This window comes from Pelodiscus sinensis, chromosome 28 (assembly GCF_049634645.1).
Source record: "Pelodiscus sinensis isolate JC-2024 chromosome 28, ASM4963464v1, whole genome shotgun sequence".
NCBI classification, from domain to species: domain Eukaryota; kingdom Metazoa; phylum Chordata; order Testudines; family Trionychidae; genus Pelodiscus; species Pelodiscus sinensis.
In genome coordinates, this window is record NC_134738.1 from 13018474 (window position 1) to 13046051 (window position 27578).

The following is a 27578-nucleotide window of genomic DNA, read 5'->3' on the forward strand; positions in this document are numbered from 1 at the left end:
TTTTCTACACCATAGGAGGATAATATTTTTCAGCAGCTTTACCAACACTGCCACTGCTTACTGGGCTCTTAGAGGACATGTGGGGGTCAAATAGAACAAGATAACAGCACAGAACACTGAGAGCCAGGACCAGTGGCTGTCAACAAACTTTATCGGGCTGCTGGACACTTGGCCCACACCCATGATGAGTGGCCATCCTGCCCACTAAAACCATGCTGGACCACAGGTGTTTACAGATCAGAGAGTTCTGGATTAGAGAGGTTCAACCTGTAGGAATTTTCCGTTGTGAATACTGGACTACAAACCTGCCAAGTCATTTCATGCAAGGATCACGGAACCGGACTCGGATGTGAGGGGCCATCAGGATCTGGAATCAGCAACTGGGGCTGGTACACTAGTGTCTCACTTCCCATGACCAGCTGCCAAATATTTGTATTATATTTATTGTTGGTATGACCCGCCAGAGGGCATAGAAGGCCATTGGTGGCATACAGGAGTGTTTCATGCCATGGAGGAGGAGAGCTGCAAAACCCCAGAACAGCTCTCACTGCCTGTGCTGAGACTCGGGCAACAGTTAAGGTGTGTGATGAAAGATAAGCCGTGATGGAAAGCTGTGGAGTGCTAGTGCCTCACTCCTGCAGATAATCTCTCCATCCTCCCCATCCTCCCCCTCCTCCCCATCCTTCTTTCCTGCCTGACGCAGAGGAAGCTGCAGGGTTGAATGGAACCTATCTGAGGTTCCAATTAAATCTTCATGGCAGAGGGGCATTCATATCCTCCCCCAGATACAAGGATAAATTCATTGGGAACAGCAGTTTCAGAACACAGTGCTGCCACTGTCATCGCTAGCAGACTGCTCCACAGACCAAAATGCGCTCTATGGTAAGAGTCCTTTCTTCTCTGGTCAGTGGGAACCAATTTAGATATAAAGGTTGAGTTTAATTATGTTTATTTTAAACTTTCTTTCTTTCTTTCTTTCTTTCTTTCTTTCTTTCTTTCTTTCTTTCTTTCTTTCTTTCTTTCTTTCTTTCTTTCTTTCTTTCTTTTTCATTTGTTAGATTCTGTACTTAACATTTGTTTGTTTGTTCCCATTTCCCTTGAGGAAATAACTGAAGGAAATAACCCAAGGTTCTGAGCCAACTACTGATGGGTGGGACCCATCATTCTGGTAAAGAAAAACAATATTGCTCATAAAGAATGAAGTGTAAGGGCAGATGGTTTTGTCCACGATTTCACAAATCAACAGGAGGATGAGGATGAACTCTAGTTCCGATTCAGACCCTCTCTTCTAACCACTTTAGTCTTTGAGGCGACAGCGCTTCTGTTTGCTTGTTTGTTTGTTTGCAAATTAATTGCAGATTTGTAATTCATTTATTCACCTTGGTGGCACAAGCAATCTTTTCTCAAGAGCGTCTTCAGCCCTGCTCTTAATTGTATTTGTTCGGTTTTTAAGTCTTGTGTTTGGCTGTGATGTTTCAATTAGGTGAAATGAAAAGAGGTGTAAAGGAAATGAAAAGCCTTTGAGAAACTTAATTTAATCTCCAAGGAGCAAACGTGGAATGAAAGATGTAGCGATCACTGCGAATGAGCTACCAGCTCAATATTTGCTTAGCGTCTTCTGAAGCCGTACAGAAAAGAAGATTTAAATCAGGGGCGGGGAACCTTTTTTGGGTTGGGGGCCACTGACCCATAGAAAAATCAGTCGGGGGCTGCACACAAGTAAAAAACTCTCTTTGTGGACCCTAAGAAGGAGAAAGACACTCCCCACATTCCCCTCGCACACCAGAGCCTAGGGGGGACTGGGCTGGTAGGTTTTGTGTGTTCTAACCCTGTGGGGAACAGCTGGGGGGCTGGAGCACCATGCTGAGGGGGGAGCCCTGAGCCTCAGGAGCCGGACACAGGGAAGCTGAGGGGCACAGGCCTGAGGTTCTCCACCCTGATTTAAATGACGCCCTGAAGCCAGAATGGTTGATCTAGGAGACTGGTGACAGGAAATAGGGAACTTCAGAGCCATGCTACAGTTTCACAAGCAGCACAGATCCGCAGCCCGGGGAATTACCGTCCCTTGGTAGTAAGCTGGTAGTTTCACTTTAAATCCTAACCAGTGATGCTCACTTCTTAAAAGCAGTGGAGACTGCCTGACCCCCTTCCTGGCCATCTCCGCAGACAAACCCAGGACACTGAGAGAGCATCACCTAGAGAAGATTCCTTAAGAAATGAGGGGGGAAGGGGGAAAGGGGGAGAACGGAGGGACCAGAGAACTTCAGGCTGAGCAAAGACTACTGAACACATTTTTATTGTTCACCAGAATCCAACTGTTATGTTTTACAATTTCTACAGATCACCACCATGTGTATTTTGTGGCATTTAAAAACTATTTTGATCTATTCGATGTTTCCAACTTGCACAAAATTATGTTGTAGCCATATTTTTTTTCTCCAGTTTTTATCTGCTTACTCTTCACAGTTGCAAGGGAGGGGGTCTGATAATTGAAAACAGACATCAAGATTCAAAAAGGGAACGCTTTATAACCATGGACACACAAACTGTCCACATGATATGTCAAAAAGAACCAAATAAAGAACTGAAAAAACGTTAAAAAACCCAACGAATAGTCCAGCAGCACCTTAGAGACTAACAAAAAATGTAGATGGAATCGTGAGCTTTCGTGGGCACAGCCCACTTCTTCAGATCTTCTTTCATCTCTCTACGGTGCTGAAGGACTATTTGTTGTTTTTTAAGTTTTTTCAGTTAGGCTACATCTAGACAGTGGCACTATTTTGGGATACCGGAAGTATCCTGAAATAGCAATTCTGTGTCTTTATATAATATATGTAATATATTTCAAAATAACGGCCGTGCTATTCCAGCATCCCTGTAACCCTCATTCCATGAGGGTTAAGGGACTTGTTGGAGTAGCACTTCATTTCGAAATAAGCCACACAAATTGCGTCACTTATTTCAAGAGAAGGATACAGTGTAGACTCACCCTTAGAGTATGTCTCCACTTGCATCCTCTTTCGAGAGAGGGATGCAAATGAAGACATTTGAAATTGCAAATGAAGCTGGGATTTAAATATCCCGTGCTTCATTTGAATATTCGCATTATGGTGCTATTTCGAAATAGCGCTATTTTGAAATAACAGATGGGCTACGTCTAGACTGGCATGATTTTCCGGAAATGCTTTTAACAGAAAAGTTTTCCATTAAAAGCATTTTCGAAACAGAGCGTCTAGATTGGCACGGACGCTTTTCCGCAAAAGCACTTTTTGAGGAAAAGCGTCCATGGCCAATCTAGACGCGCTTTTCCGCAAAAAAGCCCCTATTGCCATTTTCCTGATCGGGGTTTTTTTTCGGAAAACAAATCTCAGCTGTCTACACTGGCCTTTTGCACAAAAGTTTTGCGCAAAAGAGACTTTTGCCCAAACGGGAGCAGCATAGTATTTCCGCAAGAAGCACTGATTTCTTACAGTAGGAAGTCAGTGCTTTTGCGGAAATTCAAGTGGCCAGTGTAGACAGCTGGCAAGTTTTTCCAGAAAAGCGGCTGATTTTCCGGAAAAACTGGCCAGTTTAGACACGGCCATGCTGTGTAGACGCGGTTATTTTGAAAGAAAACCCTTCTCTCGAAATAACTAGTAAAACTCATTGTATGAGGAATAAAGGTTATTTCAAGAGAAGGATTTTCTCTTGAAATAACCATGTCTTAACAGCATTTGTTATTTCGAAATAGCGCCATAATGTGAATATGCAAATGAAGCACGGGATATTTAAATCCCCACTTCATTTGCAATTTCGAATGTCTTCATTTGCATCCCCCTCTCGAAAGAGGGTTCAAGTGTAGCCATACCCTACAGAGTAACACAGCTATAATCATATAGCACATTCTATAAGTTCTCAAGCAACATTTGTCTGATGTTGCATAACTCTGAATTTGGATTATTATCGATGGAAATATTTTTTTATTGGTTCGTTTGCGTGTGCGGGGAGAAATGGATGTTTAAGGACATAAGAACATAAGAACGGCTGTACTGGGTCTGACCAAAGGTCCTTCTAGCCCAGTAGCCTGTCTGCCGACAGTGGCCAGCACCAGGTGCCCCAGAGAGGGTGGACCGAAGACAATGATCAAGCAATTTGTCTCCTGCCATCCCTCTCCAGCCTCTGACAAACAGAGGCCAAGGACACCAATTTTATCCCCTGGCTAATACACTTTTATGAACCTAACCTCCATGAAATTATCTAGCTTCTCTTTAAACTCTATTATAGTCCTAGCCTTCACAGCCTCCTCTGGCAAGGAGTTCCACAGGTTGACTACACGCTGTGTGAAGAAGAACTTTCTTTTATTAATTTTAAACCTGCTACCCATTTACTGATACAAATCTTTCCAGCCTGTTTAGGGCATGGGCAAAAACCCATTGAAGTCAATGGAAAGATTCCTACTTCCGGCCCTCGGATCAGACCCTATGTATTCTGCAGGGTATTTTGCACAGTGTCTTTCTTAAAGAGTACAGGACGTTGGTAGCCTGGAGAAGTGGGCGGAGCACACAGGAGTGGAAAGACTGAAGCAACCGTACTGGGTTTCCAACAATGCCGCGAGTGGTGGAGTGCGCCCCCTGGAGGTGGCTGAAGGAAGGGAGGGAGTCCCGGAAACTGGTTCTGGTGGTGGTCTTTGTGGCGCTGCTGCTGGACAATATGCTGCTCACAGTGGTGGGTACGTGCAGTCTGGGCGCGGGCGTAGAGGTCAAGGTGTCCTCCGTGACGCGCTGATGGCGTTAAGACTCGGTGCGTCCCCGCGGCAACTGCAGAAACCGGTCACAAGAGAAATGAGTGTGATTGGGCTCCCTGCCAGGCAGCGCTGCAGGTCTGGAGCAAGGTTTGCTGGGAGAGTTGGGTGTAGGCAGTTTGCCCCGGCGCCTATATCCGGCTTGAACTCTTGGCCTTTCATTAATTTCCTTTGCACTCAGAAGAAGTGCTGAACAAAACCCTAAGAGCATAGGAATGGCCAGTCTGGGTCAGACCAAAGGTCCATCCAGTCCAATGTGCTGTCTGCTGACAGTGGCCAGCGCCAGATGCCCCAGAGAGAATGAACAGAACAGGGAACCATCCAATGATCCCTCCCCTGTCACCCATTCCCTGCCTCTGACAGAGGCTAGGGACACCATTCCTACCCAGCCTAATCGCCATCAGCGGACCTAACCTCCATGAATTTATCCAACTCTTTTTTGAACCCTGTTCAAGTCCTAGCCTTCACAACATCCTCTGGCAAGGAGTTCCACAGGTTCACTGTGTGTTGCCTGAAGAAATACTTCCTTTTGTTTGTTTAAAACCTCCAACCTATTAATTTCAAGTGATAACCCCCTAGTTCTTGTGTCGTGGGAACAAGTAAATAACTTTTCCTTATTCACTTTCTCCACACCCGTCATGATTTTAGAGACCTCCATCATATCCCCCCACTTAGTTTTCTCTTTTCTAAGCTGTAAAGTCCCAGTCTTTTTAATCTCTCTTCCTATGGCAGCCGCCCCAAACCTCTCATCATTTTTGTTGCCTTTCCCTCTACATTTCCCAATCCCTCTCTAACTAATCTCCTCCTTTAACGTTCTTCCAGTGCCAATCGTCCCCACTTTCCTATATGCCACAGAATACAAAGGGGCTAACAGCTCTGCTTCCCAGAACTGGATCCTGGCAGCAACACCCAAGGACTTCCCAGCCCCCACCTTTTCCTCCGTGTTCTCTTACTTTGACAACACCACGGTGACCGTCTCAGGCTACGTGGCTGTGGATGCCACAGAGGAGGCGAACGGGACAGAGAGCAGCCACCTGCCTCAGCTCCCTGGGGCCAGCCTGCCTGCAAGGAACAGCTGTGTGGAGGGGGAGGAATTTCTCGCCGAGGAGAACGTCCGGGTGGGGCTGCTTTTTGCCTCCAAGGCCCTGGTGCAACTCACAGTCAACCCCTTTGTGGGACCCCTGACCAACAGGTAGGTCAGCCAGGCTAGAAAAGAGTCTGTGCCCGTAGAATCGTTGAAACTCTCCTTGAGTTCTTGACTGTCCCGTCCTTCTTTAGGATAGGCTACCACATCCCCATGTTCGCTGGATTCGTCATCATGTTCCTCTCTACCGTCAGTGAGTAGTCTCTATCCCCGCCTTTCCTCAGGTCGCACCGGAGCTGGTCGAGTGAACCAGCCACGGATCTCCACGCAGATGGCTTGGGATCCTTTGCCTAGGAGGGTCCTAGTGCTGGAAAGATGGGGAGGGCGGCAGATGGGCCCACTCCCATTCTAGAAACAGAGTGAAATTCAACAGGGTTTGGCCAAATCTGAGCTGGACGCTTGCTGGAGCAGCGTTCCCCCCTTCTTGGGGCTCCTCTAGGGGTCCCCCATCAGCCCGGTTGCCATTTAATGCCTCCAAGCAGGAGGAGAGGTGGATCATGACACACCTGCGAGTGCGTAGCTAAGAAGAGCTGGGCGGGCTGGTTTTAGGGGCGTGGAGCGACCCCCCAAATGCTGACGCTGCCTCCCTGCTTCTCCCTCCCCCAGTGTTTGCGTTCTCGGGTACCTACGCCCTGCTGCTGGTGGCTCGCGCACTGCAGGGCATTGGCTCGTCCTTCTCGTCCGTGGCAGGTGAGTGGATGGGAGGGTGGGAGCAGCAAGCCAGGTCCTAGCCACCAAGGAGCAGCAGCAGCAGCTTCTGGGCACCGGCTGCTTTGTCTGAGCTTTCATGGTCACGGGGTGAAAATCAGCCTGGGAACCCTGACGGTTCAGTTTGCTGAGAATCCTTCCTCCAGCCGAGGCAGCTCTCCCGAGGGCAGGCCCACTGGCGGGCGGGGAGGGGGAAAGGGGACCACTGCCCTTGGGCCTGGCGACTCCAAAGGGCCCGGGGCTCCTGGTGGCGGCGGCTGGTGCACCGGCCCTTTAAATTGCCGCCGGAGCCCCACGCAGCAAGCTCTGGGCAGCACTGAGGGCAGTGGTGTAGTGACCGGGGGGGGAGGGGTGTTGCCCCGGGGGCCACACCAGGGGGGTGCCAATTTAGTCCCTTTGCTCCCCTGTTATCCCTCAGCTCGCCTGCTCCTCCTCCCCCCGCCGCCTGGAGCCTCCTCCCCGCCTCTCTGCCCCCCGCCGACCCTCCTCCATCTCCGCCTCAGGCGCTGCCGTGCGCAGACCCGGAGTCAGATTTCTGACTGTCCGGAGGGAGGGATAAACTGGGGGGGCAGAGTTCAGAGGATCCAGGCTCAGAAGGACCCCTGTGATCTGACCTCCTCCATGCCAGAGGCCAGAGAGCTGCCCCCTCCCCATCCCCCAGAAGTTCCTAGCGCAGCTCGTTCAGGAAGAAACCTCCAATCAGGATTTTAAAATGGACACCGAAGGAGCGTCTGCTGCAAACCTCGGCGTGTTGTCCCCATGGTTAACGAGTCTCCCCATTTTTCCAGTCTGATTTTGTCCAGCTTCCACGTCCCACCATGGGGTCACCTCATCGCTTTCTCTACCACATTGGAGGGCCCACAATGAAATATTTGTTCGCTATGTGGGACCGCATAGACGGGGGGGCCGACAGAATGGCCAGACTCCTGAGCGAATTGGGGGTAGCCGGCTCCAGGCCCCTGGAAGGCTCCTTGCCCCCAGGTCACTGGCCCAGTGGGCTGCCACCCTGCCAGACCAGTTCCGCTCCCAGCCACTGGCATCCTCTGTGACTGGGGATTTCTGCCCCAGGGGCTCTCTTGTTGCTGGACGGGAGAGGTTCAACCTGCATCTCTTTTTCCTCTCTCTTGCCAGGCCTGGGAATGCTGGCAAGCGTGTACACAGATGACTACGAGAGAGGAAATGCCATGGGGGTAGCATTAGGAGGTCTGGCATTGGGGGTGCTCGGTGAGTCCACTTGGCTCTCCAAAGGAGTTGCGATTAACGAGAACTCTCCTCCATCTGCCGCCGTCAGGTGCTGGTTCTCCCAAGCCCTGGACTGCAGCCCCCGTCTTGTCACAGGCAGAACTGGGCTCACTCCGAAAGGGACGGCTGGACTTCCCGCCTGCCCTTCCCAGCGTTTGGAGCCCCATTTCTCTCCTGTCCTCGCTCTCTCGCGCTGGCTGGAAATTGTTCCCAGCAGGCACCTTAGCCCATGAAAATGGCAACTGAGTATAAACGGCTCCTTCCTCTTTCTCCCTGCTGCTTCAGTTCTGCACAGAATGAGAGATGGGCAGAGTTCTGACCAGCGGTGAAAGTAACTTAACATTTCTTACAGGTCCTGTCCTACCGCAACCCGGGTCCTTGCCAGCTCCTTAAATAGCTCCCCGCTGGCTTCTGCAGCTCCTACCAGGGCTGCGCCTCCCCTTTCTTTCACCTCTCGTGCAGACAGAATGCTGGAGCGCTAATGCCGGCTCTGAGTCGACAGAAGACTTTCCATTGCCTTCAGTGAGCGGATGCTCAGCAGGCATACAGACCAACTGGCTGTTGTTCTTTGTGCCAAGGGTGCCAGGACTGGCTGTCCTCAGAGGGTGGGAAGGCAGGTCTCAAACCCTCGACCTCTGGAGGAGCCCCCCAACCTCCCTACATTCTGTGCCCCCCTCATCCTTCCTTTGGAAGGGTGTCCAGCCCCCAGACACCCCCTCTATCCTTCCACTCCCACTCACCGTACTGAACCAGCCTTTTTCTTCCCTCGCAGTGGGAGCCCCCTTTGGAAGCGTGATGTATGAATTTGTTGGGAAGTCCTCCCCCTTTCTGATCCTGGCCATCTTAGCCCTTTTGGATGGAGGTGAGTAACTGCAAAGGCTGACCAGTTTCGGCATCATCGCTCCGAGCATCCGCCTCGGTGAACTCAACCATTCAAGGAAGTGCGGAGAGGCTACATCGCAGACGTTGTAGGGAAGAAAAAGATGCTGGTATCATAATCAATTACGATAGCTGGGTTTTATTGCGCACTCAGACGCTGGCTCTGTTTTCACTGCCTGTCACCCTCTGCCTTGCGTTCCTGATAGAAACCACTTGACTGCTTCACTGGAATAGATAACAGATGCAGGGAAATTTGTGTTAAGAGCTCTATGCCCTGGCTAATCCAGCTTCTCTGCTTAACCGGCACACCTGGTGCTTTCTGCAGCCTGCTCTGAGTTTGCATTTGTGGCATAAAACGGCCCTTCTGACTCGCTTCAGGATGACTGTGGCATATTGCAGGCTAGACTCGTTTCCTCAGTCCATATCATGGCAAAGTTACAAACAATTTAAAGCGGGGTCTTATAGTAGGAACCCTTAACTAGAGACATTGCTAACAGCGCTGTCTAAGGACTTGTCCTCACTGGCACGTTTTGTCACCTAAGCTGCCTCTTGGTGACAAAACAGTGAGAGCGTTTACACTGCCAAGCGACTTTTGTTGGGAAAATCAACCAGTTTTAGTGACAAAAAACTTCCAGTCCTGTGCGAGACTTTTCTCTTTCCCCCTCCCTTTATAGTGGACAAAGAGCCAGTGTGGATTCTGCTGTTTTGTCGGGAGAACTGGCTTCTGTCAGTCTCCCACAAGGCCTGTCTTGTTGGCTCTACTCAGTGCTTTGTGATCTCTGCTGTCCTGCAGGCATGTGCCCCTCCCCTTTCAAAGTTCTGGAAAGTGTCTGGCAGCTGAGTGAGCTGTTCCCTTTGGGGAAAAAAACAATAAACAAATCGCTGAAATGATTCTGTTCTGTTGCTGCCGAGGGAGGGCTGGAGACACAGCTGTGCTCCTTTGACATTCCTCAGCATGGGGCGCTCCCAAAGCTTCCAGGGAATCCTAAGAAGTGTAGGGATCCTCTCTGCCTTCCCACCGCACTGCCTGGTGGGATGCTTCCCCATGATGCTTTGCTCTGTCTGTTGACAGGGGAGCTAGCCATGTAGCCATGAAATGTCAACAATGGGAGGCAGAAACACCAGTTTGATCAGTTTTCACTGTTGGTGACTTTTGCCTGTCGCCAGCACTTTCGTCACCATACCTTCCCGGTGTGGACGTAGCCTTGGTGATTGGCATCGTCAACGATAGCCGTCCATACTGCTCTGCCTATAATGCTGTTTCACTTCATGCTGAGCTAAAATCATTAGCAGCCCCAAATTATCTGGTGGAACAGGAGTAATTGCCTCATTTTGTTATTATTATAAATTGTTGGTATTATTTGTGTTGTATTTGTTGTGCCGAGAGGATCCAGGCCCCTTTACTTTGCAGGGAGAACACGCACTCTGCCCCAAAGAGCTCATCATGCAAGACAGAGGAGTGACATTTTCAAAAGCAGTGAGGCAATGAAAAGCCTACATCCCATTTTCAAAAGGGATTAAGGCAGAGGTGGGCAAATACTGGCCCACAGGTCAGATCCGGTCTGCCAGGGTGAGCACCCGGCGGATCACCATTTCACTGTGTTTACCTGCACAACCGCAGGTGTGTGGATCGCAGCTCCTGTCAGCCATGGATTGCTGTCCCTGGCCAATGGGAGCTGCGGTCGCCCATGTGTGCGGAGGTGCAGGTAAATACCCCGGCAGCAGCCCACCGGGGTTACCCCTGGTGAATCGGCACCGTTCTATTGCCCACCCCTGGATTAAGGGCGTGTCGAAATGGCAAGTCACTGCACAGTAAGACAGGCTGTGACTCTGTAGTACCTCAGCTTGCCACGCAGTGGTGTCCTGCGTGGACACGGATACAGGGCAGTGAAAATCCCGGAGCTGTAGCAGGGACCAGCTGGGACGTAACTCTGTGGCAAGCTGGTGCACTGGAGAATCACACCCTCTGGTTTGCTGCAAAGTGACTGTCATGGCTGCTTTCCTACTCTGGCACAATGAATACAGAAAGTACCTGCTAAAGTACCCCAAAACCTTATCTACCAGGCTTTGGTATTAAACTTCCCCCAAAATTTTAAAACCCTAGATCTTGGGGGATAAAATCCACCACCCAAGTAAGGATAAGAAAATCCGGGGGGGAGATTACTCGGGAAATCTCACCCCTAAAGTACAAACCAGGACACAAAAATTAACCAATGCCAGGTTAATAAAAAGAAAAGTGAAAGAATTTTATTATCACCACAATATTCCCATTGCAAGCATAATGACTAGATGGAAAAGTCACAAAGTAATATACTCATGGGGGGGGACACCATGGGCCAGGAGAGGAAAACCCATTTCTAAATGCACAGACATCAGAACCCATTTTCCAAATCACAAAACAATAAAACCTTATCTGGCCTTAAAACTCCCCCTGACCTCAGAGCGAGTGAAACACCTAAATCCCTTCATACCTCTTACCCTAGGTACTTCCATCCATCGCTTGGGCTGGGCTGTTATTGTGGCTGTCCCACAGATGGCTCTCACCTTAATGAGGGCATCTGTTTCACTGCTCGGGACTTGTAAGGTTGCCAGATACTTTCGCAAAATATCCCGAACATGGCAGGGAAGAAAGTTGGTTGAGCAAAAAAAACCAAAAAACTACGGGACACCAAACTGGTTGAGAAAAAAAAGTCGCTGCACCTTTAAATTCCCCACTCCCTCCGCCCCCCCAACCCCACCAGACACGGCAGGGGAGAAATGTCCCCACTGGCCTTCCATCCGAAAAAACCACGCTGAGTATTCATCTCCGGTATTTTCTCTGGGCGGGCGGGGCTTTGAGCTACTGATGGGGATCTCCGGTAAATAAGAAACACGGGGGACTCGCGGATGGAGACGCCGTAGAAAGGAATAGGCCAATAATGGTATTTTTCCCTTAGCTTTGCAGCTGTGCATCCTGCAGCCCTCTAAGATTTCCCCCGAAGTAAGTACACACCTGTGAGCATGACGGTGCAAACAAAACAGACCTGGACTCCCTGTAGGGGGAGACTGGGACCCTACCAAACTCAGTGATGGCAGCTGGGAATGGTTGTGTGGATGAGGGGTTAGTGCATCTGCCGGTGCATTGAATACAGCACTGGGCTCCGTTCAGATCGCGGGGATGCGCGTGCAGCTCCGGAACGACTCCACTGGTGTCAGGCCTAACGCCCTGCAGCTGACGGCGCGGCTGTTCCCCACGGCAGCTGATGACCCATGGGCCGACTCCCTGCGCTTCAGTGAAAAGAGCCAGAAAGGAGCCTTCCCTTTGAAAGAGGCTCGGTCAGGCCCGCTGACGGGGTGGGGAGGAAAGGGGGCAGTTGTCCCAGGGCCTGGAAATTCAAAGGGGCAGCCAGAACCCCAGACCTTTAAATCGCTACCGGAGCCCCATGCGGTGCATCCCGGGCAGCCCTGAGGGCTGGGGGAGGGGACCCACATGCTCTTGGCAGCGCTAAGTGCTGGCTGCCGTGGCCCCGCCCCTTCCACTCGAAGCCCAACCCCTTCCAATTGATGCCCCGCCCATTCCACCAGGGCCGACTTATCCATTAGCACAGTGCCTAGGGCCCACGAGACTTTTAGGGGCCCATGAAAATGTTTCAATTTCTTTTAAAGTCAGAAGAAAAAAATGAATTTTTAGGGCCCACGAAAATCTATTCAATTTTGCCTAAAACAGAAACAAAATAAAATGGTGAAGTATTTCAAGTTATATCCAAAATCATCTTTAATATTGGTATTATTATGGTGGAAGGAGCCCACGAAGGCAAAAGTGCCTAGGGCCCAGGAAAGTCATAATGCGGCCCCGCCCCTTCCACTCATGGCCCCGCCCCTTCCACTCATGGCCACGCCCCTTCCACTCATGGCCCCGCCCCTTCTGGGAGAGCAGAGTTGGCCATCCCACTTGGCCAAGGGGTTTGGGGAGGCTGACAGCTCCCCTGTGCTCAGTGCTTAAGGATGACCCATGAGAAACAACATGCTCCCTTTGGAGAGCCGGAGGCAGCTCTGAGCTCACCCCTGCCGGGCTAGCCTCAGCGCCGATTTCACAGGAAGAGAAAGGAGAGGCCGGCTTGGCAAAGCTGGGGTCAGGGTTAGCAAGCCCTTGGGCTGGCTTGCCCCCGGCACCATGGCTAGATGAGACGGCGGGTAGGGGATGAACCCGCCAGCCCCGGCCACAGATCTTCACAGGGCCGCTCAGAAACAACCTGCTGATGGAGCAGGCGCCCGTCGCACTTTCCCCACCGCGGCCCTCGCAGGACAAGGCAAAGCGGCTTCCTGTAGAAGGGCCGGCCGGCCGCAGGCTCTGGGCCCCGTGCACGCGCAGGCTGGCTCCCGCGCTGGACCGGGTGTGTCCTTAGCACGTGGCTTGGCTCACCAGCTTTCCCTGCGGCCCTCCTTGTAACTGTTCCTTCCTTTCCGTGTTCCAGAGCACCAGGGGCACCCCCGTATTCACGCTGCTGCGAGACCCCTACATCCTGATCGCTGCAGGTACGGCGGGATGGCTGCGCCCCTCCCATCGCCCCCTTGTGCTCTGGGCCATTCGCCAGGGCGGGGCTCGGAGCCAGGGGGAAGGGTCCCCAGGTGGGCAGGGACCACGGCGCATTCCCATTGTTTTCGCTCTCCCCAGGTGCCCTCTGCTTTGCCAACATGGGCGTGGCGATGCTGGAGCCCACGTTACCCATCTGGATGATGCAAACCATGTGCTCCCCGAAGTGGCAGCTGGGTAGGTGCCTCGCTCCTCAACCGGCTTAGTGACTGAACGACAATAATAAACCCCGGGCGTGCAAACGACAGCGGAGGAGGCTCGTGGAGAGGGCGGTGAGGGCAGGGCCGGCCTTCCCCAGCCACAGAACACGCAGCTGCGTAGGGCACCTGAACATTTGGGGCACTGCTGGGTCATAATGTCCATCCGCCTGCCTCTTCCTCTTCTGTGGCTCTGCTTCCTCCAAAGAGGAGGTTCGTTTTCTTTCAACTTACAAGTGGCACAGCCGGCCAGAGCTTTTCGCAGACTCTGAACCTGGGAAAGAGCCAGTCACGCGGCAATGAAGCCATTGAACCGGCATTTGCCACCCCCTGTGCATCTCCGAACTGGCTCTGGGAGCCGACAAAACATATTTCATTCCTGTGTTGCTGGAGATGATAAAATCACAGCTCTAAACAATCGTCACCTCCCCTCCCCGCCCGGGGTACCAGTTTAACAGCACAGGTTGGACCTCCCTGGTCTGGCACCCTCAGGACCTGACTGGTCCCAGGTGAGGGATTTTGCTGGACCAGGGAAGCTCCTTTCTGGCCTCACTGCCGCTGTCCCTTCCCCCAGCCCTGGCCTGACCTCCCCAACTTGCTGGCCCCCCATGCCCCGGTAAGCCCCTGCTGCCACACTGGGCAGCCCCACTACCACGTGTGGGGCTCCCACTTCCCTGCCAGCCTGCAGGGCTTGGAGGCGCTGGTCTTCCTCTGGGTGATATACTCTGGGGGTGAGGCAGAAGTGAGGTGACCAAGGACTACATCTGTCCTCAGTGGCAGAGGGTGACGCCATTAAAAGCAGTGGGGTGGTGCTTGCTTACCTCCCTGCCACATTTGGCCCTTTTTGTGACCAGACACACACACAGGGCTTAGCCAGAAGGCCGGTTCCCCTCTGGGCGAGCTTCCCAGCCCAGGTGCCCAGCGCCGTCCTCTCCCAGGGCCACAATATCAACAGGCCCTTGTAAGCCCCAGGTAAAATCGGGCGAGCTGCAGAGCCAGGGGAGGACAGCGTGGCCTGTGCCAATAACTCACTGTCTAGGAAATGCGATAAGGCGGCACCGTTGCCTCCCTTCGGCGCAGCCATGTTATAAAAGCCAACTGGCGGTGGAATGACCTTTGGGGAAGGCTCCGAGCTACACTTACAAGCCAAATTGAATTGCGAGCGGGCAGCAGCAGAGCTAATGAGAGCGGCTAACTGAGTTACTCACGAGTCCAGCAGGAGCATTCATGCAGATAAGGGGCCATGATGTCTTGGTTGGGATGAGTGACCGAGCAGGGGTGGAGGAGGTTTGTGGATAGAGGGGGAAGGGACAGTGCTTGGTGGGGGCAGGAGAAGACATTGAGCAGCTTCGGGGGTTATCCCGGGCCCATTGAAGAGACGTGGAATCTTTCCATGGACATCTGGTCGCGGCCTGACAGAGGAAGAGGCAGAGAGGGGGGAAATGGAGCCCAAGGGGGCTACTAACCTGGGAATGTATGAGAAGAACCCAGATCAAAACCTCAGCTGTCACCATCCCCAGAAATGTTTGACTCCAAGAACAAACTTTCCACCCTGCAGAGGGAGCCAGTAACTCTCATTGATTTCAGTGGGAACAGCTGGTACCCGACAGACAGGGGAAGGTCGAATTAAGAGACACAATTCCAGCTACGTTAATTCCGTAGCCGAGTTGATATACTGTCATTTGAGTTTCCACGCCGTCTCCACAGCGGGAGCTCAACGGGAGCAGACACTCATATCGACTTCCTTTACTTCTTGGGAGGAGCAGGAGAACAGGGAGAGCCCTCTGAGTTCGATTGAGCGGGTCTTTACTAGACCCTCTAAGTCGAACTCTGGAAGATCGACCATGGCAGCATTGATCTTCCGTATAATGAAGATGTAGCTGAAGAATAACCCACTCTTCTTAACAGCATCCATCTTAAAAGCAGCTATAAATGCAGGTGAAATTCTTCATTTGTTTCAATTTGCCTACCCTTGGAGAAATGGGAAAAGCTCAGCCGTCCCCAGCAGGATTAACAACGCTTTATAACCTTTAAAAAGGGGGAAAGGAAATTAAGCGCAAACCAGTGTGCTTTAATAAGGAAGCTGCTTTAATATGCAGGCAAACAGAGCCAATCAAGATTTCGTTATAGTTTGTAGTTGGGTATATTAAAAATAAACAACTGGCAAACCAGCAGGGTGGTCAAATATTTGATTTTAACTAATTATACTCCCCGAGACTTTTCAATAGGCTGTTTTTCTATGCTGTGAGACGAAAGAAGGGGAAAGACAAAGAGAAAGAAAAAAACAGAGCAGAGCAGCAGAATGGTTTTATGGTCAATCTTCCCTCTAATATTTTCCATCCATGTGTGGATTTTTCCATCTGGCTATGTCTAGACTGCAGGTTTCTTTCAGAAGAAGCTTTTCTGGAAGAGATCTTCTAGAAACAACTTCCAAAAGAGAGCGTCTACACAGCAAAAGTGCATCAAAAAAGCAATCTGCTTTTTCGAAAGAGAGCAGCCACATTGAATGGATGCTATCTCACATTTAAGCTGTGATTACTATGGACAGAATGGCCACCAGGGCATCTTTGCTTTTTCCTCTTTCCTCTTCTTTCAAAAGAATTCCCTCTTACTTGTCCACACAAGCTTTTTTCCAAAAGAACTCTTTCGCAAAAAGGCTTCTTCCTCATAGAAAGAGGTTTACCAAGGTCGGAAAAAACCCCCTCTGTTCTTTCGATTGTTTTCAAAAGAACATAATTGCAGTGTGGACCTAAGTGAAGTTTTTTCAGAAGAACGGCAGTTTTTCCAGAAAAAACCTGCAGTGTAGACATGCCTTATGTGGAATAAATTTTGTTGCGTGCACTGAGGCCTGTGTGGATGTGCACCACCCCTAGAAACAAAAACCTACCTGTGGACACTTTGCTAATCATCTGGGTGGCATTTAAATCACTCCTGAGCAGCTACACACACTTACAGGGAATACTGTTTATGGTTAAAGCCACAGAATAGAAGTCACAAGATCTAGATTCAGTTCCTAGTTTTATCCCAGATGCCTCATGTGACCATGGGCAAACCACTTGATGGCTCAGGTTCTCATCTACAGAAAGGGGATAAAGCCCCTGCTTTTCTACTGCCCTGTGTGTGTGATGGCTAGCGAGACTGAGCTCTTTGCGGTAGGGGTTGTGTCACCGTGAGCGCAAGGAGCTTTTGCTATGTAAGCACTGTTGTAATACAGCTACAGTATATAATAAAAAACAATAATAGCAGCAGAAAAGAGAAGCCATTGACTAATAGAGCTAATATACATTATGCTTGGGGACTCTGTGTTGGATATTCCTGTCCAACCTCTCCTGGCTCACGTAGCCAATGGCAGGCGTTATTCGACTGATTGCAAGACTGGAGCAGACTCCGACTCTGCAGACTGCATCTTGAGCTCGTCTGTGTCTTTGCAAAGAGCTTATTAGTTTAATAGGGATCTGCATCTTTGCAAATTACTTACAGCATTTGAGGCCCCTCACTGGGAATACAAGGCCCAGATCCACCACCTGCAACCTGTAGCAAAGACAAGAAATAGGAGCATTTGATTATGAGCCTTCTAGCATCTCATGGGCTTGAGTCCTGAACTTTGGGACGCAGGGGAAAACTGATGATCGCATTTGAAACTGGAGCTCTTCTTTTTCAGGGATGGCGTTCCTGCCTGCCAGCGTATCGTACCTCATTGGCACCAACCTCTTCGGGGTGCTGGCTCACAAAATGGGGCGGTAAGTGGAACTTAGTGGCTTTCGCAACCTTCGTATTCTTTCCAGCTGTCTTCAGATTGCTCGGCTGCTTATTTGTAATGAGAAAGTGACTCCGCTCGGCGGAAAGCCTGTCCCACATTTCAGGGTGGTAGGGAGGAAGGGTAGCTCAGTGGAATTAAAGGGCAGCAAATGTAGGAGCAAAGCAAAGGCTATTTCACGCAGAGTGAAATTGACCTACGGAACTCACCGCGGCAGGAGGCTATCGAGCTAAATACTGTCAAGGTTTCTCAGAGGGGTTGACAATCAGTAATAATATTTGCGGCTTTGTAGGATACGATAAGGGGATCAAATTTCATGCTTCTGGATGTAAACTGCCTAGGTCAGGAAGTAAATGTTTCCCCTAGTTGCGCAGTTGGTGCTCTGTTAGATGGAAGGACCAGTGATCCAGTATGACAATTCCTGCACCTTGGAGGCTTTCCACGCGCCATGGTTTTCCTATCTCCTTTCTCACGGCAGGTGGCTGTGCTCCCTGATTGGAATGGTCGTGGTGGGGGTGAGTCTCCTGTGTGTAAGTATCGCAAGACGCTCTGAGACGTCTCTGCAGAGCTGTCAGCGGCCAGGCAGGCGGCGGAAAGCGTCCCTGCCCGGCCTTCCAGCTCTGCACGCCGGGGTGACGCTGGAGCCCCCGAGGTGTATGAGTTGACTTTGGTTATATCCGCCCAGCCCCGAGGGGCGTGTGTCCATCTCGCAAAGCCCCGAGAGGCAGCCCCATCCCAAACCCGGCACGGGGCTGGCAGAGGGGGCTGTGTCGGCAGAGCCGTGGGTGAACAGCGGGGTCGCGGTTAATCCCAGGTTAGGGGCATTGGCAGTGCTCCGTGACGGCCGTTTTCAAACAACGGGGCGCGACCCAGGGCGGGTGGTGGGCGGTCGGGCGCTGGGGCTCGTGGCTGCAGGGGGATCCGGTGAGCAGTCGGGGGGGGACGAGGCAGCTCCCTGACTGGCCTGGCACCACAGACTGCGCTGCCCCCCAGAAGCACCTTGGTGTGTCGTGCGGAGGTGGGGGGAGAGCACACAGGGCTCCCTGCACTGCTCCTGCCCTGAGCGCGAGCCCCGCACCCCTATTGGCTGGGAACCGGCAGCCGGCTGCTTCTGGGGTCAGCGGTACTAGGAGAGGCAGGAAGCTGCCTTAGCCCCCCTCCCACACCGCTCCCTAGAAGGCGCTCGAGGTAAGCCCCTCCTTCCCCAGCCCTGCCCCCCAAAGCCGGAGCCCCCTCCTACACCCCAAAGCGCCCCTCCTCCACCCCACCCAGTCATTCTGTTGGGTTGCGGCGTCAACGATTTTCTTCCACTGGGTCATGGGAAAAAAAGTTGGAACCCCCCTGTCCTCTGAGGAGCCCAGAGTGGGGTGGAAGAGGCCTCAGGCCAGGCCAAAGAGGCGCTGGCGACGTATCTCTGGGGACCCAGCTGTGGCATCTGTAAACGGGGAACCGTCCTTGTCTGGGGCCCGGGGCTCCGAGTGGGTTCCGGGGCTTTGCTACGTCTCAGGCGTAAGGCCAGAGGGGTAAAGGTACTTAGGCATCCGCTAGGCATATAGAGAGAACTCACAAAGTGTCCAAGTGACTTAGGAGCCGAACACCGATACGCATCAGGTGCCTAAATACCTTTGAAATTGTGGCCTTTGGAGACTTTTCTAACGTCGCATCTTCCCGCAGGTCCCAACAGGCTCTGCTCACGGGCAGGTAGCGGGAACCCAGCCTCAGTGCGTCTGGGCCTCCTGCCCAGCAACCCCTAAGCTGGCCTCCCTCACGTCTTCGCTCTTTCCCCTCCCAGGTGCCTCTTGCGCAGAATATTTATGGGCTGATCGGCCCCAACGGGGGGCTTGGCTTTGCCATAGGTAAGACGCCAATGTGACGAATCACTCTGCCCAGGATACCTTGGCCTGTAGCCACCGTCCCTGCTCTGCCCCTTGCAAGGCAGGTTTCTCCACGACATAGCCAGCGCCTGAGCCCCAAGTCCAGTGTGAACTCCCAGGGAGCCGAGAACACGCCCTGGACCAGGGGTCACCAGGCAATCGGGATCGACTGGCAGATCTTAGAGCCTCTGACAGGGGATCCTGACTGGTTTGGCCCCGTCGCTGCCAAGTGCCGGCCCTTCAGCTGCTCCTCCTCCCACTGCGGCGCATCTCTGGCCCTTTGCCTTGGGGCTGTTCCCCCCAGAGCCTCCTGCTTGCTGGGCAGGGCAGGGCAGGGGAGAGAGAGGAGGGGGCTGATCCCAAGGTGCCCCCTTCTCCCACCCTGGATCCTGTCTCCACAGAGCACAGAGGGGGCACAACAGGACTAGGGATAGAGCAAATTTGCTGGCTGCTTTTGAGAGTGGTGCAGGGCCAGGGCAGGGGGGAGCCCCACTGCACCCCCCCCCCCCCCGCCCCCAGGAGCCACCTGAGCTAAACAGTGCCCAGCTGGAATCCACATCCTGAACCCCTACCCAAGTCATGAACCCCCTCCTGCGCCTCAAGCCCCGGCCCTAGCCCTGAGCCCCCTGCATCCCAACATCCTCCCAGAGCCTGTACCTAGAACCCCCTCCTGCGCCTCAAGCCCCGGCCCTAGCCCTGAGCCCCCTGCATCCCAACATCCTCCCAGAGCCTGTACCTAGAACCCCCTCCTGCACCCCAACTACCGGCCCCAAGCTCAGCTCAGAGCCCCTCACGCTCTAAATCCCTTAACCCAAGACCAGAACCTGCCCCCCAACCCTCTGCTCCAGCCTGGTGAAAGTGAGTGAGGAGGAGGGAGTAGGGAGGATGGAGTGAGCTGGGGCTGGCCTCAGAAAGAGGTGGGGGCAAGGAGCACAAAGGAGGCGGGGCAAATATATTTGGGGTTGAGATAGATCTTGGATTGCACTTCCATTCAGAAAGTGATCTCGTGCTTCAAAAGGTTGGAGACCCCTTGCCCTAGACCTTGCTCTCAAACATGCCTCCGTATCACTCAGCCCCAATGGGTCTGGCCAGGAAATAACCTTGTGCTATTGAGCGACCACAGAGCCACAAATACAGGAACAGCGATGGTGCCTTAGGCCTTTCAGAGGCCATCGGATGGAGCTCAGTATTTTGCCTTCCCGCGAAAGCTGCTTTGAGTAGACTCCTGTGTGTTGCACTCAGAAGAGACGCTGGCAGCCCTAGATCCTGGAAACAGCCCGATTTGCTGAGTTCCAGGCCTGGCCAATGCACCCTCTAATCTTTTCCACTCACGTGAGGATTTTTTTCATCCATGTGCGGAATAATGTTATGTGCGTGTGCGAAAGTGCACCACCAATAGAACACGAAATCTAGCCGGCCTTACTGACAAGTGCTGGAGAAATGTTGCTTGCCCTTCTGTCTGCCTTTGGCAAGATTCATTTGAAAAGGGCAACAGCTGACATTATTAATTTTTGCTTTGGGGCAGGGATGGTGGATTCCTCGATGATGCCTATTATGGGATACCTGGTGGACCTGCGCCACACCTCTGTCTATGGCAGCGTCTACGCCATTGCTGATGTTGCCTTCTGCATGGGCTTTGCTATCGGTACGGATTCACGTTTCCCCAAAAGGACGGCCTATGTGGTGCTTTTCCAGCGTGTGTTTTCAGAGCATATGTTCCTAGCACCTCGCCCTAGTGTTGGCTGGAAGTGATTGGCACAGGGCACAGAAACCAGCCCACGTGACAAAGGTGGTTTTTGTAATCTTGTGATGTGTTTAACTGCTCTTTCCATCCAGGTCCATCTACTGGGGGTCTGATCGTACGGGCCATTGGGTTTCCCTGGCTAATGGTCATCATAGGAGTGACCAACATTGCTTATGCCCCTCTCTGTTGGTACCTGCAGAGCCCTCCAGCGAAAGAAGAGAAGATTGTGAGTTTAACCCTATAGCCTGAGGGCTTGATCATCCGGGGGGCTTGCATATGACTGATGCAAATGTGTCTAGAATATTGTAGTCAGCACCTGAAAGATATTAACAAATTGGTTGGCATGCAGAGACATTCAAAAAGAACCCAAAATGGGCTGGGTGGTGGAGGCATTGACACATTGAAGCCAGCTGTGGTAGATCTCTCCGAGTTTGATTTAGCGGGTCTAGTAAAGACCCACTAAATCAAACTCAGAAGGTGTCTCTATTTGCGCCAGTACTCCTGCTCCTCGTGAGGAGCAAAGGAAGCCTACAGGAGCATGTGCTCCCGTCAGCCTACCATGGCGGAGACCATGCAGAAACTCAAATTAAGGCACGTCAAATTAAGACTCAAACTATGTACTTAACGTAGCTGGAGTTGTGTATCTTACTTTGGCCATCCCCTGTCATGTGGACCTGGCCTAAGAGTTAAATCTGTGCTACCGTGGTCCGGTAGACAAAATTGGCCTAGGACTTGAGATCCCTGGTTGTTATCTGGCTCTGCCACTGGCTTGTTGTGTGACCTTCTCCTCTCTGTGCCTGTTTCTCTTTCTACGTCATCTCTAGCTTGATTGTAAGGAAATCTGAGGTGGGGATTGTCTTGCACTGTATGCTTTGCATGTGACTTGCACTGCATCCCCAACACAACAGGGCCCTAATTTGGGTTGGGCCATTTTGCTGCTACGGTACTTATAATATAATATTTCAGCAGTTCTCCCTGTGCCAGGCTCAACTAGCCAAAGGTTCCCCTCTTTGCTCACAAGAGCAAATGCCAACCTCTGACGCTTCTAGCCACTCAACGCTTCTCTTGTGTCTTGGCTAAGAAGCCCCTCCACCCCGCTTTAAAATTCCCCTTTCCCTCTAGTTTGTCATCACTGTGCAAAGTCCGTACACGCTTTGGGGGTGATGGTGGGTCGTTCTCTTCATTTCTTAGCATGATGATGAAATATTATTCTCCCCCTCCTATTCCCAGGCGATTTTAAACCAGGAATGCCCCATGCAAACCAAATGCTACGCCACCCAGAAACCTCGGCGGGAGTTCCCCCTGACAGACGGTAGTGACGAAGAGGCAGAGAGCGAGGAGGAGTAGCTGCGAAGGTATCAAGGAGGTCTCGTCATACAAGGCGAACCCGGAGACCTCCCTTCTGAAAGCTGACAGAGCAAGGAATCCTGGCTTTGTTAATTTGCTATGCTCACGGCGTTGGGTGGTCAGGCAGTCTGAGAGCCAGCTATACCCTGGCTGTTCTCATTGGCTGTGTGGACTTGGTCACCTCACCTAACCTCATCATGTCTCCTCTGTAATAAGGGGCTATAGGCAGGCGGGGTCAGCCCATACTGTTCTACAGAAAAACAGTTGTGCCGTGCAATCCACCCCCCGGTGATATGGGGAATAGCATCAACCTACCTCACAGGGGTGTTGTGAGGCTGTGTCAATCAATGCCTGTATTTGTGTTCTTTGGATGAAAAGCACTCATGCAGGGTAAACCGCTATCTCCAGGGAGATTTCTTCTCCGCAGATCCTATTATAACTCCCCCTCGCCAGCATGGACTTGCTCTGTAACACCACGGAACCATCTCTTCGTAGCACTGCCGATGTGCCAATAAAGCTACCGCTACAGTCATGTGTCCCTGGCTTGTATTAAGGTGGCAACCGCAAATCCTGCCTACCACAGTCTCCCTTCGGCTTATGTGCCATGCAGGCCACGTATGAGGTCAGTGCCGACTCCTCTGAGTGCCTGTTCTACTCAATCTTCTTCAATTTCTGGTGGGAATTGATAAAGAAATTCAGGTGGAAACGGAATGGAAGCCGCTGGTGGAATCTTCTTATTTCCCTTGGCACCACCCTCGGCTCAAACTATGGCAGAGCGCTGCAATTTCTACGGCGGCTTAGATCACGGGTCCCTGGAGCCCTGTATCCTGCCTGGGACAGTGATGGTCATGTACTCCTTTCTAACCCCCATCAGCTACAGGTTGGATCTCCCTGGTCTGGCATCCTCAGGACCTGACCGCTCCCAAACCAGGGAGTTTGCTGGACCAGGGGAGATCAATGCCAGCCCTTCTGATGCTATCTTCTGGGCTTTGCTCCCATGGGCCACTGCCCCCCTCCCGGCCATGGGGCTCCCCTCCCTGCCACCAGCCCCCACTCTGCCCCCACGGATGCCAGATCCCAGACTTTGCCAGACCAGAGATTAGAGAGATGCAGCCTTTAGTGATCAGCGTATGCCTAGAAGGGTTTACGTCCTTTCCATGACTTAGTTTTTCCTTTACATCTCTGCTCTGAAATTCCCTACCAATTTCCATGTCAAAATTGTTGCCTTATTCCTATCTCAGTGTCTGTGTGTGGCGTTCCCGACTGCCCGTCTCACTCCGTCCATATGCCCCAGGGCTCCCCCACCCATGCAAACAGGAAATGGTGCAACTCAATTTCTTAGGCCACCTGGAGCTGACTAGCTCAAAACGACATACAGCAGCATGTTTATTTGATGACTCCCTCCCCAGCTCACGTCAGCACCTGCCTCCTTGTTCTGCCAGGATTTCCAATGAGACGCGTGTTTACTTTCTCCAGGGAAGAGGCAGAGGGAGTGACCTTCCTCCCTGCAGATCTATTCACACATCTACAATAGGGTGCCCAGGTAAATATTAACTTTAACCTCACGGGCACATTCTCTGCAACTGGATGCTATGGAAACTCACCGAACGCGAGAAGACTGGGAGACAATGGTACCCACACAATGGGTTCCTCGTCAGTTACTCAGCCACGGGGCAACCATTGGGCAATTACTCTCCCAAGCCGGCAGTGCTCCATCCGGTGCAGATGGGGGCTGCAAGTCAAAGCCCTTACTAATTTCAGAGGGTGTTTGTAGTCCAGCTGCACCCCACCGGTGCATGCTGAGTTTATAATGCTTTGATTCCCTGGTGTGGGGGCGGCTTTCGGGATTTTTCTTTTGTATCTTATGCCAACCATGTGGAGAGAATTGTCCAGGCAGGCAAGTAAAGATACACACCTATGCAGTATGTTATCCTTCGTGTCAAGTCAACGGCATTAATAGTGACGTAGCCAATGGGACCCTACATTGTAATCAACCTTAACATGAAAGCCAACATTTTAAATGCTTGAAATACATATAATAATGCTTTAAAAGGAATATAAGGCAGTTAAACCATATAATCACCTGCGGGCCTCTTATTTTGGTGGCTGGCCATGCAAGTAGGGCTGCTGTTTGGATTGTAGATGCATTGTCAGTTCCTAATAAAGATCCCGTTCTCTGCAAGGTCGTTGACAAAGGCGTTGGGGGAAAAAACGCGGAAAGCCATTTAGACCTCACGTGCAATGCACATTACAGTGTAATAAATACTGCGATGGGTCTTCTGCCCGGAGACACATGGGCAGAGACAGTAACATTCCACAATGCTCAGAAGTTGGTCTTCTAAGTCAGCTGTTCTTATCCGTATATCTTGACGGGGCCTGTCAAGCGGGCTGCACACCCATCTTGCCCACGCTAATTCTGGTTTTGAACACATTGAGTACCCACCTGCTGAGATCTTGACAGAGAGGAAATCATTTGCTAGCGTTCGAGGGAGTGTCTACACAGCAGGGCTGAACGCAAAATAAGCTACATCATTTGAGCTACGCTAATTGCGTAGCTTACGTCAAAATAGCTGATTTTGAATTTGGGAGCGTCTACACAGCACTTATTTCGAAATCGAGAACTCTTCCTCCGACTTCCCTTACTCCTCGTACAATGAGGGTTGCAGGAGTCTGAGTAAGCAGTCCTCCAGCTCAACATTATTTCAACATAATGTCGAAATCATAGACTCATAGAATGCTAGAACTGGAAGGGACCTCGAGAGGTCATCAAGTCCAGTCCCCTGCCCTCATGGCAGGACCAAGCACCATCTAAACCACCCCGATAGATGTCTAACTAACCTGCTCTTAAATATCTCTGGTGATGGAGATTCCACAACCCCCCTATTATATGTATTTCAATTTATTCCAGTGTTTCACCACCCTGACAGTTAGGAAGTTTTTTTAACGTCCAACCTAAACCTTCCTTGCTGCAGTTGAAGCCCATTGCTTCTTGTCCACTCACCCGAGGCCAAGGAGAACAATTTTTCTCCCTCCTCCTTGTAACACCCTTTTAGATACTTGAAAACTGCTGCTATGTCCTCTCTCAGTTTTCTCTTTTCCAAACTAAATAAGCCCAATTCTTTCAATCTTCCCTCACCGCTCATAGAAATGACTGCGGACTATATTATTTTGGAATAACATCTGTTATTGCGAAATAACACAGCTGTGTAGACATAGCCTGAGAAGGTACGAGCCAGGCAGAGAAAGTTCATGTACTACGTAAAAGCAGGTTAGACAAACCCATCGGGGAAAGTCGAGATGATACAGGAGCTGGAGTAGATGACTTCTAGATGCATCTCCCTTCCAGTGCTCTGATTTTATTATTTCTCATACTACCGATTTGAATCCTACTCTTGCAATTGACCATTGCCCCTTGGGGAGACAAGGGAGTTGGGGGGAAACAGGACTGGGATAGCTCCCCGGGGGGTTGCACCCCTGCAGACATGTCCTCCCCTCCCAGCTGCAGCGACATGTGCACTCAGCGTGGAATGAAAAGGAACGAGTCCACGTCAGGAGCTGATTGTATCAGTCGGTGTGTGCCGCTGCGGCAGCTGCAATTTCCTTTGCCCAAAGCAGAGTGGGGGGGGGGGGGGGGGGGGTGTGGAAAGAACAGACGTGCCCTGTGGCCAAAGCCACCTCTGCGGTGGCCCTTTCACCTCTCACAAGCTCAGGGTGGGGGCTGGCCAGTACCTGGAGGAGACACTTCCTTAGAAAGCCGGGGGCTGCAGAGATCAGTACGGGAGGCTCAGAAGGGCTACATTAGGGGCAGAGACCTCAGGAGCCATCGAGTCCAGCCCCCTGCTCAAAGCAGGACCAACCCCAACTCAATCAACCCAGCCAGGGCTTTGTCAAGCCGGGACTTCAAAACCTCCAGGAATGGAGATTCCACCCCCTCCCTAGGGAACCCAGCCCAGCGCTTCCCCACCCGCCTAGGGAAACAGTTTTTCCTAATCTCCAACCTAGGCCTCTCCTACTTCAACGTGAGCCAATTGCTCCTCCTTCTGCCATCTGCCCCCACTGAGAACAGCCTCTCTCCAGCCTCTTTGGAACCCCCCTTCAGGTAGTTGAAGGCTGCTCTCAAATCCCCCTTCACTCTTGTCTTCTGCAGTCTAAACAAACCCAAATCCCTCAACCGCTCCTCATAAGTCATGTGCTCCAGCCTCCACATCACTTGTGTTGCCCTCAGCTGGACTCTCTCCAATGCATCCACATCCTGCCTATAATGGGGGGCCCAGAACTGGATGCAATACTCCAGCTGGGGCCCCACCAGTGCCGAATAAAGGGGAATAATCCTTTCCCTAGATCTGCTGGCCATGCTCCCCCTAATGCACCCAATATGCCATTCGCCTGCTTGGCTACAAGGGCGCCTTGTAAGACCGGTGTCCTGACCTGGTTTCCATGCACTTTCTGCATCTCTAAAGCTTTCGGAGGAATTCAGGATTCTATTTCAGCTCTTGGGCTGACGGCTTCTGCGCCCTGGCTGTTGTGCTGAGCTGTTAAAGAGCTTCCGGGCGCCAGTTCAGAGCTGCATTTCCTGCTGGGGGTTACGATCCCGCTGTGTCATTCACAGAGTGAACGAGATGGGAAAGTGCTTTCGGAAATTGCATTGGCCTTTGGGGGAATCGAGCGGGGACGCGTGTCTGGGGAAGCAGCAACAGCACCGGCTCTGAGGACTCCAGATGCTCCTTAGAAAAAGCCCGGCTGCAAAAGGTTCCTAATTTAACCCTGCGTTGCCTGTCAGGGACTGGGGACATACGTCCTCCATAGTGCCCTGGAAAATGCTGTAAGTCTATAGGGGTATGTCTACACTACCCTCCTAATTCGAACTAGGAATGAGGAATGAGGAGTACAGCTAGTTCTCCTCCTACCCTCCTAATCCGAACTAGCTACTCCGTGCCGCGTGTAGCCGCGCGGCACGGGGTTCGAACTGCCGGCATTTAAAAATGGCGCTGGCCGGCTTCATGCAAATGAAGCCCGGGAAATTCAAATCCCAGGCTTCATTTGCAAGTGCGGTATGCCTACATTACCCTCCTAGTTCGAATTAGGAGGGTAGTGTAGACATACCTTGGGTGGCTGGGAACCAGGATGGGACTGTGAACAAGTGGGCACGGAGGTAAAACGGTTGCTCACAGGTACAAAGTCACTGAAGACTTGTCCCTAACGCTACCCAAGGGCACCACACGGCGCAGCGTCCCGGCCCTCTCTCTGACACATCCCTGGGGGCGTGTACTTCTCTACATGCAGCTTTTCTGGAAAGTGGAATCCCTGTTCGTGGGCTCACAGTTCCAGGAGCT

At 51.8% G+C, this 27578-nt stretch overlaps 1 protein-coding gene across 3 annotated transcripts; it reads left to right on the forward strand.

Moving 5' to 3' along the window:
• Nucleotides 1-550: 550 nt before the first annotated feature.
• On the forward strand, nt 551-22760 carry SLC18A1 (solute carrier family 18 member A1). Of its 3 annotated transcripts, none has more exons than XM_075910877.1 (16): nt 555-882; nt 4386-4708; nt 5603-5972; nt 6059-6117; nt 6531-6614; nt 7764-7856; nt 8647-8736; nt 11690-11733; nt 13208-13268; nt 13408-13503; nt 17185-17263; nt 17759-17810; nt 19073-19136; nt 20680-20799; nt 20991-21124; nt 22129-22760. In XM_075910877.1, exons 2-16 carry the CDS (start codon nt 4585-4587, stop codon nt 22243-22245), a joined length of 1587 nt encoding a protein of 528 aa, XP_075766992.1. In that variant the 5' UTR covers nt 555-882; nt 4386-4584; the 3' UTR covers nt 22246-22760. The 3 variants fall into 3 exon arrangements, with proteins under 3 accessions (XP_075766994.1, XP_075766992.1, XP_075766993.1); XM_075910878.1 differs by having other exon boundaries at nt 4502-4708; XM_075910879.1 differs by lacking the exon at nt 20680-20799 and having other exon boundaries at nt 551-882.
• The last annotated feature ends 4818 nt before the right edge of the window (nt 22761-27578 follow it).

What these genes read in the sequence shown, in the direction of transcription:
- SLC18A1 (XM_075910877.1), top strand. Translation starts at nt 4,585, where the DNA reads ATGCCGCGAGTGGTGGAGTGCGCCCCCTGGAGGTGGCTGAAGGAAGGG. An exon ending in CATGTTCCTCTCTACCGTCA is followed by an intron (nt 6,118 to 6,530) that starts GTGAGTAGTCTC and finishes TCCCTCCCCCAG; the next exon opens with TGTTTGCGTTCTCGGGTACC. An exon ending in CAGCGAAAGAAGAGAAGATT is followed by an intron (nt 21,125 to 22,128) that starts GTGAGTTTAACC and finishes TCCTATTCCCAG; the next exon opens with GCGATTTTAAACCAGGAATG.